The sequence below is a fragment of the Lampris incognitus genome, chromosome 10 (assembly GCF_029633865.1).
Source record: "Lampris incognitus isolate fLamInc1 chromosome 10, fLamInc1.hap2, whole genome shotgun sequence".
Taxonomy (NCBI): domain Eukaryota; kingdom Metazoa; phylum Chordata; class Actinopteri; order Lampriformes; family Lampridae; genus Lampris; species Lampris incognitus.
Window position 1 is genome coordinate 46,611,840 of NC_079220.1, and position 10,613 is coordinate 46,622,452.

The following is a 10,613-nucleotide window of genomic DNA, read 5'->3' on the forward strand; positions in this document are numbered from 1 at the left end:
TTAGCATTACAGAAAAAAATGCGTTGACAGTTTTCATGATACCCACAATCAGCAGATAATTCATCAGGAATTGAGTCACAAACATCTGGCATGCCACCACAGTCAGACGTTTGTGTCAAAAGTTTGTTTTTCATGTCGTGGATTTCAGTAAATGCATTAAGTGGATCAGCCTTAGAAGAAAAGGCTATAAACTTAACATTTACTGTCCCCTTACAACCATGCAGAATGCAATTTCCCAGAGGTGACTGGGGCGGTGGCTGTTTCTTCTGCTTTGAAGAACTCTGGCAAGGTGTCCAGTCTTCATCATCTTGTCGTTTCTTTGGCATCTTGACTGATTCATATACTGTAACAATGCAACCATCTTAAAATCAGTATTGCAATAATGAAATAGGGAGTACTATTCAGTGTGCCAATTCACATTGATTCAAATATAATGCTTTGCATTACAATTAATTCTCTTATCACCTCAAATGTGCAGACTGATAGTATTCCAACTGTAGCTACAACACACCTCATGAATATTGCAACCTCGCTAGCTTGATTGCAAAATTGTGCTTGCTAGCTAGCTAAAACTAAAGAGACTAGCTTAAATCATGTTAAGGTTGTTAAATATCAGTTTAATAAATATTCTAATCATTGTTACAATGCTTAGTCACTGGTCTAGAACCTAATACATACCTTCAATCTGTGGTGGCCTTGTGGTATTCAGGCGGCTTCTGATAAAGCCCACAGTTACCATGGCAATGGAAATTATACATATCTGCTTTTTTCATATTTGAGGTACTGTGTGCCTATAGTGAAGACTTTCGGCCACAGCAAGAGTAATATTTGAGATAGAAAGGTCATCTTGGGCTCAAATTGAAGCTTAAGAACTAGGGAAGTTGTCTATACACAAGTGAGGCATACATATTCACCATAAAGTGCTGAAGAATAATCATTTCGATGATAATGTGTCAGGCGGACAGTACTTTTTTTGTCTTTTTGGGGATGGTGTGGGTAATATCTTAAAATTGAGTTGCAGCAAGCCCCAGAATCATACTTTCCTGCTTCCCCCTATGTATCAGGATACTCTCTGCCAAATTTCATTCTTGTATGACTATTTATGCCATTGTAGTTAGTACCTTAATATTTGCATGTACATAATTTCGCCAGGAACATGGCTCAAAAATTGGGTTTTTGGCCCCCTGTGGCCAAACGGGGCCGAGTTGGGGGTGCTCGTTATCAACTTCTGATGGCGCAAGGTATAGGCTAACAAGAAATAATAGTGAAAAAAAGGTAGCAGAAAACATCCTGAGGGCTGGTCCTGGCTCCTGGCCTATCTCTCTCACACACAGAAGAGACGGAGGGTCGACAGAAGGAACGACAGTATTCACGCTCACCCAATCATAGCCATCCTTCAAGGGGGTTATAAACTTATAACATTGGCCGTGTTGTACGGCCTATGTTATAGCTCGTTGGACGGGTACAATTAGGGAGAAAAAGGGCCCCCCCCCAAAAAAAGAAGACGTTTCAGAGTAACCCCTTGGTGGCCTCGGGATTTTTCAGTCTCGGATCACAGTCTGATCGGTGGCAGGTGTAGAAGCCTTGGATTTGTTGTAATGACCCCACTCGAAATCTAATGTTATAATTTGTGCTTTGTGTGCATCAAAATGAAACATTATAGTCATTTTTTTTAAATCAATGTCCTTATTGATGTTAGTTTTTTTGTGCAAATTTAAAGCCCATTTTTCTTAGTTCCACTTTGCCATGTACTTCTCCATCAAATAAAATGCAAAAATTATATTTGCGTATTAGCTTTACTTGAATATGTTTTCCCCGAGAGATTCTATGACTTCACAAGTTGTGGGAGGACTCCTTCACAGTCTACTGTGGTTTTGATGTCATATTTCCGTTTTACTGGCAGTTTCCTGTCTTTACTGGGTTGTTACTTTTCTTTTTGGTCACTGTCACACGGATGCAATGGTGGTGTTCTTCTAACGCACCGTAACTGGCACTGGGTCACCATAAGGACCAGAAGAGAGCCCGGATTCATCTCGTCGTGGGCTAGAAGCAGGAGCATCATCTTAAAGACACTGAAGCACCCCTGATCCAGCATGCTGCCACCGATGCTGTACCTTCTCATACTGATGCTTCGAGACAGCGGTAAGCCTGGTCCACAGTGCTCTCTGGGTTAAACGCTGCATGAATCCGAGCACATTTATGCAGTACATTTGATTCATGTTGGTGTCCGGAAAGAGAGCGAGGTAACTTCCTGCTTGCTTTCAGATGCATTAGTTTAACCTCCACATGTTGCCGGTGATGATGAATAAACAATCAAAACGATACGATCAGAAATGAGGTGGGGCCGCACAGCAGTTTTACTCTTGTCGCTGAGATGGTGTATCATTTTGCCTTCTGCTAAAAAACATCATATTAATATACAAATGTGAAATATTGTGGTGACCCACATCTATATAACGAGAGACATTCACCTAAGAGGACGGTGTACCTTTAAGAGAAGAGGCGAGGGGTCAGATGATGCACTTCCGCTTCCGGTTCACGGTTCAGCGTCGTTGTCGAATGTATGACATGCTAAGTTGGAGCTAGTAGACTACCTCGACTACGTCTACTCTCACGTCTCCTGTCTCGTTGTTTTCTAACTCCACATTGGTGACCCCGACGTGATCGAACTACTAATACGAGTATGTCTGACAACGAAGACGCCGGGAATAATGCTGCCGCTGTACCCGCTCCCGACGCCGGTGCTAACAGCATGGCTATTGCTAACGCTAGCATTTACGCCGCTACTGTGACGCTACCCGACTTTTGGCAGCATGGTTTCAACATGTGGAAGCCCAGTTCCAGCTGAGAGGGATAACGCAGGATGCAACGCAGTACTTCCACGTAGTGGCGGCGTTAGACGCATCGACAACGGCGCGAGCAATGACACTGTTGGAAGCTCCGCCAGCTGCTGGCAAGTACGATGCTATAAAGACATTCCTCCTGAAACTATTTGAACTGTCGGAGCTGGAGAAGGCAGACCGTTTACTGTCCCCGAATGGCCTCGGCGACGGCAAACCGTCTGAGTTAATGGAAAAAATGCTGTCTGTGCTGGGATCGGCTGATCCGGCCTTTCTTTTCACACACATTTTTCTGAGGCAGCTCCCCGCACCTGTACGCACAGCACTGGCCAGTTCTCCTCTCGCCGCCTCCAAGGACTACCGTTCTCTGGCTGCTGAAGCAGACAGGGTTTTCCTGGCCAACCGGCAACAGTTTGTGCATGCCCTGCTACCCCACCAGACCGCCCCACCACCACCTGTGTACGACTATATGGACACCGCGGCTGCGGTGACAGCCCGCCGCCAACCTGACGACGGGCTCTATTATTACCATGCCAGGTTTGGGGCAAAAGCAAAACAGTGTCGCAAACCCTGCAGTTACAGGGTTCAGGGAAACGCCAAGGCCGGCGCTCGTTAACGGCTATGGGCGCCGGCCGTGACTGCAAGCTGTTGTTCATCAGAGACTCCTTGTCGGGCCGGCGGCTGCTGGTTGACTCTGGCGCTCAACGCAGCATACTACCAGCACAAGCTGTGGACACGATGACCGACAGTCACGGCCCCCAGATGGACGCCGCCAACGGCACGTCCATTCGGACGTACGGTATCAGACATGTGGACGTGTGTTTTGGCGGCCGACGTTTCGGCTGGGACTTTGTGATGGCTGCTGTATCCACCCCGCTCCTAGGTGCGGATTTCCTCTGTGCTTTCAACCTGCTGGTGGTTGTTAAAAACTGTCGCGTGATTAATGCCGTCTCTTTTGCGTCATACCCCTGCACGCTTGGGGGGGGGGGGGGCTGGAGCGCTGTGCCTCGCTAACACACTCTCCACCGGGGATCCATACCAACGCCTGCTCGCAAATTTCCCCGAGCTCACCACACCCACCTTCTCCTCGGCGGTGGCCAAGCACGGCGTGGAACATCATATCACCACAGTGGGCCCCCCAGTTTACGCCCGGGCCCGACGCCTCGACTCGGCCAAGCTCGCAATAGCCAGGGAGGAGTTTTCGACTATGGAGCGCCTCGGCATTGTCCGCCGTTCTGACAGCCCGTGGGCTTCCCCTCTTCACATGGTTACTAAGGCCGACGGGGGTTGGCGCCCGTGCGGGGACTACTGTCGCCTAAACAATGCCACGACCCCCGACCGGTACCCCATACCGCACATACAAGATTTCTCTACCCACCTGGCGGACGCTGCCATCTATTCCAAAATCGACTTAGTGCGGGGGTATCACCAAGTGCCGGTCCACCCACTGGATGTCCCAAAAACGGCTGTCATCACACCCTTTGGGCTCTTTGAGTTCTTACGTATGCCTTTTGGCGTTAAAGGGGCGGCGCAGACGTTTCAGCGCCTTATGGATTCTGTGCTCCGCGACATGCCATTTTTGTTTGTGTACTTAAACGACATCCTCGTGGCCAGCGCGTCGGCGGAGGAACACATGACGCACCTCAGACAGCTGTTCGACAGGCTCAGCGAACACGGCCTCATCATCAACCCAGCTAAGTGTCAGTTCGGGGAGTCGTCCATCACCTTCCTCGGGCACCACATCACTCCACAGGGGGCCGTTCCCCTCCCTGCCAGGGTTGAGGCTGTCACCATGTTCCCCCGCCCCCGCACTGTACAGTCGCTGCAGGAATTCCTGGGCATGGTGAACTTTTATAACCGTTTCCTGCCCCGTGCCGCCCACATCATGCGTCCCCTGTATGAGGCCCTGTGGGGTAAGAAGTCTAAGGACGAGCTGGACTGGTCTTCGGGGATGGACGAGGCTTTTGTGGCCGCCAAGACCGCGCTGGCCAACGCTGCGCTGCTAGCTCACCCTTTGCCTGCCGCCCCCATAGCCCTTATAACGGATGCCTCCGACTACGCCGTGGGGGCCTTGTGTGAGCAGTGGGTGGGGGGGGGGCTGGCAGCCGTTGGCGTTCTTCAGTAAACAACTCCGTGAGAGCGAGCGCAAATACAGCACCTTTGATAGGGAACTACTGGGTCTCTTCCTCGCAACCAGACACTTTAGGTTCCTATTGGAGGGCCGACAGTTCACCGCTTTCGTGGACCACAAACCGCTGACGTTCTGTATGGCCAAAACCTCAGAACCGTGGTCTGGGCGTCAGCAGCGCCATCTCGCGGCGGTTTCCGAGTTTACCACGGACATACAACACGTGTCGGGCAAGGATAACTTCGTCGCCGACTGCCTTTCACGGGCGGTTGTTAACGCCGTTCACTTGGGACTCGACTACGCCGCTATGGCAGCGGACCAAGCCAAGGACGCGACCGTTCAAGACTACCGGTCGACCCCTACGGCGCTACGGCTGGAGGACGTGACGTTCGACGCGGCCAACACCACCCTCCTCTGTGACATCTCCACCGGTCAACCGCGCCCCCTGGTGCCTACTTCCTGACGGCGCCGAGTTTTCGACACCGTCCACGGCCTTTCCCACCCGGGAGTGAAGCCCTCGACCAAGCTGGTGAGCGTCAAGTTTGTTTGGCCTGGGCTCCGTAAGGATGTTAGAGCCTGGGCCGGCTCGTGTGTGGCGTGCCAACGCGCCAAGGTGCACCGCCATACCAAGGCCCCTTTGGCGCCGTTTGTGGTTCCAGAGAGGCGGTTTGACCACGTCAATGTTGACCTGGTGGGTCCCCTGCCCCCCTCCCGTGGTTATACGTTCCTCCTCACTATTGTGGACGGGGCCACCAGGTGGCCAGAGGCTATTCCCTTGTCCTCCACGATGGCAGCAGAGGTAGCACGGGCGTTCATCGGCTGCTGGGTGGCCCGTTTCGGCACGCCTGGTGACATCACGAGCGACCGGGGCTCCCAGTTTACCTCGGAGCTCTGGACGGCGGTCGCTGAGCACCTGGGGGTGAAGATCCACCGCACTACGGCGTACAACCCGCAGAGCAACGGACTTTGTGAGCGGTTCCATCGGGACATGAAAGCCGTTCTGCGGGCAAGCCTCACTGGCTGCGACTGGATGGACCGGCTCCCGTGGGTCATGCTCGGCCTGCGTTCGGCCCTGAAGGAAGACCTCCAGACCTCCTCCGCTGAGCTGTTGTATGGCCAGCCCCTGCGGGTTCCGGGGGAGTTTCTTCCGGATGCTACGGCTCCCTGGTCGGCCGCCTCTCACCTCAGTGCGTCCCGGAGCGCTGCCGGTGCCTTCGCTCCCGTTCCGATGTCTCAACACTGCCTCCCCCGGTCCTACGTCCCCAAGGATCTGCCATCGGCGAGGTACGTCTTCATTAAGCACGACAGCCATCGGTCCCCGCTGCAGCCCCCATACGACGGGCCCTTCCGCGTCCTGGAGGCGGGGGATAAGAACTTTGTGGTGGACATGGGGGGCAGGCCGGAGTGGGTCGCTATAGACCGTCTCAAGGCCGCTCACCTGGACATTGGGGAGCCAGTGCAATTGGCCCTACCCCCGCAGCGGGGGCGCCCTCCTAGGTCGGCCCCGGCACCTGCCTCTGTTCCTGCTTCGGCCCCGCCTATGGCCCGGGTTTCGGCCCCATCTGTTTCCCCTCCTGTGAAGCGCAGCCGTTATGGCCGCAGGGTCCGCCCCCCGACTCGTCACCTGTTTTCCCCGTGACTTTGCACTATGTCATTGACTGTTCTGTTTTGGAGTCTATTTTTATGTTCATGACTTGCACTTTTGCTGTTTTGCATTGTTTTGTGTAGGTGAATTCTGGGGGGGCCTGTGTGGTGACCCACATCTATATAACGAGAGACATTCACCTAAGAGGACGGTGTACCTTTAAGGGAAGAGGCGAGGGGTCAGATAATGCACTTCCGCTTCCGGTACAGAGTTCAGTGTCGTTGTCGAATGTATGACATGCTAAGTTGGAGCTAGTAAACTACCTCGACTACGTCTACTCTCACGTCTCCTGTCGTTGTTTTCTAACTCCACAATATACGGATTTTGATACATACAAGAAATCAAAATGTCTGTTATGTAGCCCTAGCAACATTCTGATAAAACAGCCAACTTATCGGAATACTGGCAACTGGTGTGATGCAAACCTTTTACTTTCGAGCAGCTTTGCCTGATGGTTTCCGTGGTTTGAGGTTTCCTTTACATGTTTTTGGCGCGTACAAGGGCAGGCTTTGTTTCTGCTTTGTATTGCTACACAGTGGGTGGAGGCTACATGTTATTGTACAAAATATCACTCAAAGAATTTATCAGATGCACCTTTTATTTTTTGCTGTTGTTTCCATGATGTAGGTGTTTGCACGACAGGAAACACATGTGCGCACAGGGAATGAAACATGCTCCACATTTCCCTGAAGCCACAATGAACAAAACAGCATGTGGACATTTAGCACTTGATGTAAAACAATTCTGAGTTGAAAATCTGCATTTAGAACGTCCGCGGTGGCGTAGCGGTCTAAGCATCGGCTTGGTGTCGATGCAGTTGCCCACTGGGGACTGGGGTTCGCGCCCCGGTCTCGTCAGATCCGACTATGGCCGGACTCGATGAAGCGGCAATCATTGGCAACGCTGTCTTCGGGAGGGGGGCGGAGTCGGCTTGTGTTCGTCATATGAATGCGTCTCTGTGTGTGTCGGAAAAACAGTGGTTCGGCTTGGATTCGCCTTGTCACGAAAGTGGGGAGGCGCTTTCCTTCGAGACTGCCGGCCGGAGAGATGCAGTTGGCGAACGCATGCAATACGAGGGTGGGTGTTTGAATTAAAATAGGGATCAATTGGCCACTAAATTGGGAGAAAAAAGGGGAAAAAATCAGAAATAAATAAAAAAAAAGAAAACCTGCATTTAGGAAAAGAGGTCTGCGCAACTTCATGAAGAGGAAGAGAGTAGGTGGAGAGATGTGGCACAAAGGGATGTGTAACGACCCTCACTTGTGCAGGTGTTCGTGATAGAGATTCAGACCAGGGGTTCCTAACAGTGGCTTTTATTGCCTGCATTCACAAATAAAACAACAATCCATGAGGTTTCTGCTGCAACGCGACTGCATACAAGTCTCCAGCGGAGATGGTCTAGCTCTCTCGTGCATGAGCTAGCAAACGATGTTTCTCCTGGCTAACCTCATGCGTTGCATAGCATACTAAACTTACATGGAAATCAAAATGCACAACTCATTAATCTTCGTGTAAACAAAAGTACAAAACAAACCAAACAAAAGGACAGACAGCACTGGCATAGCGCACTGAGTGATCGTATAGTTTTAACATAGAAATTCTTGACTCTTGCAATATTCATAACCAAGTTCTTACACATTTACATTATACATAAACCACGTACCTGTATTCACAAATAAAACAACAATCCATGAGGTTTCTGCTGCAACGCGACTGCATACAAGTCTAAAATAGCATAAAAACCAAAATAAGAACAATGCTCTCCATAACGCACAGCGCAGCGTGGTTGCCGCCAAAATTATACTTTAACTCGGTTAAAACACTTACAAATCACTTTCTATCGTTACTTTTCGAGAGCATTAGTTAGTACAACTTATATACATTTATATCCAACCCATAGTTTGCAAAGAAAAACATGTTCATTTATTAAAATATCAAATTATTCACGGAGCGCTCCCAAAGCCTGCTTACCTCCAGCGGAGATGGTCCAGCTCTCTCAGGTAGGGATAGCGCAAAGTCCCAAAATGTGTCAAAGCGAAAGTAAATAGACAAACAGTCGCGCAGCCTCATATTTAACCTTAGTGAATGCGGTACAACATCTGGGGTTTACACAAACCATCAAAAAGCATTGGATTACAATAACATGTTAAAATACAAATTTTGGGAGAATTCACTTTATCTGAGTGAGGTCATTTTCAACTCTGTTACAGATGCATGTGCTAGAAGTCAGTTTTGGAGGACAGGGGTTTGCGTGTGCCCCCCCCCCTTTCTCCCCAATTGTACCTGGCCAATTACCCCACTCTTCCGAGCTGTGCCGGTCGCTGCTCCACCCCCTCTGCTGATCCGGGCAGGGCTGCAGACTACCACATGTCTCCTCCGATATATGTGGAGTCGCCAGCCGCTTCTTTTCACCTGACAGTGAGGAGTTTCACCAGGGGGACGTACCACGTGGGAGGATCACGCTATCCCCCCCAGTTCCCCCTCCCCCCTGAACAGGCGCCCCGATCGACTAGAGGAGGCGCTACTGCAGTGACCAGGACACGTACCCACATCTGGCTTCCCACCCGCAGACACGGCCAATTGTGTCTGTAGAGACGCCCGACCAAGCCGGAGACAACACGGGGATTCGAACCGAGAGCCCTGTGTTGGTAGGCAACGTAATAGACCGCTACGCTACCCGGACGCCCGGGGTTGCGTTTTAGTTGATACTGGCCACCAGGGTGCGCCATAGTCTCTGCAAGCAGGGGCCGATGAGTCAGAACTCTAACTACATCTCTTTGTGTACCAACAGAGGCTCAACAGACGTGCGATGACGTCAGCATCCTCGTGGATCCCTCCGAGCTTGTGGTGGAATTTGGACAATCTGCAGAGATCAACTGCAGCACCGGAAAAGAGAACGATGTCAAGCTGCTTTGGAAGAGTCCAGATGGCTATGAACTGCAGCTAGAAAATTATTTTGTCACCTGGACTGTGACTAACATATCAGACTGGAATCCACAACCTCAGTGTATAATAATCACATCAGATGAACTTCGATGTGGAAAAACACCCTCAATCACCGTGTACAGTGAGTGCAGTTTTGTTTTTTCCAGATTTGACCGGTAAACCCAACAGAACACAATAAAGTAACACCTGACCCATCTTTCTGGTTTTGACAGAGAATCCAGAAAGTGTCCTTGTGTATGACGTCAGCTACAGTTACCAGGGGTTGGAGGGGACACAGCTCCATCTGCAGTGTGACGTCGACAACGTTGCTCCCATACAAAATCTCACAGTAACGTGGTACCAGGGGAATGAAGCCATCAAGACCGATGGCTTCTCCCACGCCAACAAGAGCGAAACACCAACTAGCGAGTCCTCATCTCTGAAACTCAACCTCACCAGAAAACACAACAGAGCTCAGTTCAGATGTGAGGCTCAGCTGAACTTGGGACGACACGTTAGTGCGGTTTCATCCGAGCCTTTTACAAAATCTGTAGAATGTAAGTAGACCATCATTCCATTGTTATACAGTAAAAACCTTGTGTGTTGTAGCTGCATCTTGGGTTTAAAATGCCATACAATGCTGATGGATTTGTCATCTTCACAGTCGGGGATTCGTAAAATGTTCTAGATATTTCTAAGTTTATGTTTGCACAGTTCTTGCAGTCCATATTCCCTCACCTTCTTCCAGATAAGCCGGCGGTTGAGTGTCCAAGCAGTTTCACCGGTGAGGAGCATAATTTCACCCTGAACATGATTCGCTGCCAGTCTGATGCGAACCCCCGTGCCAGTGTTGAATGGTACCATCGCGGCAGAAGGGCTAATGCCTCGGTGCTCTTGAGCAGGACAGATGCAGGAGAGTATGACTTCGTAGCCAACAACAAGCATGGCAGCGCTAACACCACTATCACAATTGTGGTGGAATGTAAGTAGCAAAACAGTGACTTCGGCATATTGACTTCGTGGATGATTGCAATTTTATTTTTAGTTTTGTTTGTTTGTGAAGTGGGGATGTTCG

At 50.4% G+C, this 10,613-nt stretch overlaps 1 protein-coding gene across 1 annotated transcript in view; it reads left to right on the forward strand.

The window, feature by feature from the left end:
* Window positions 1-1,957: 1,957 nt before the first annotated feature.
* The window catches only part of icam5 (intercellular adhesion molecule 5), a 13,349-nt gene continuing 4,693 nt past the window's right edge, over window positions 1,958-10,613 (forward strand). Inside the window, exons 1-4 of the mRNA XM_056288424.1 lie at window positions 1,958-2,142; window positions 9,405-9,680; window positions 9,772-10,095; window positions 10,287-10,520. Coding sequence (XP_056144399.1) covers window positions 2,094-2,142; window positions 9,405-9,680; window positions 9,772-10,095; window positions 10,287-10,520 — 883 coding nt within the window. The 5' untranslated portion in view covers window positions 1,958-2,093. The remainder of the gene's footprint in view (window positions 2,143-9,404; window positions 9,681-9,771; window positions 10,096-10,286; window positions 10,521-10,613) is intronic.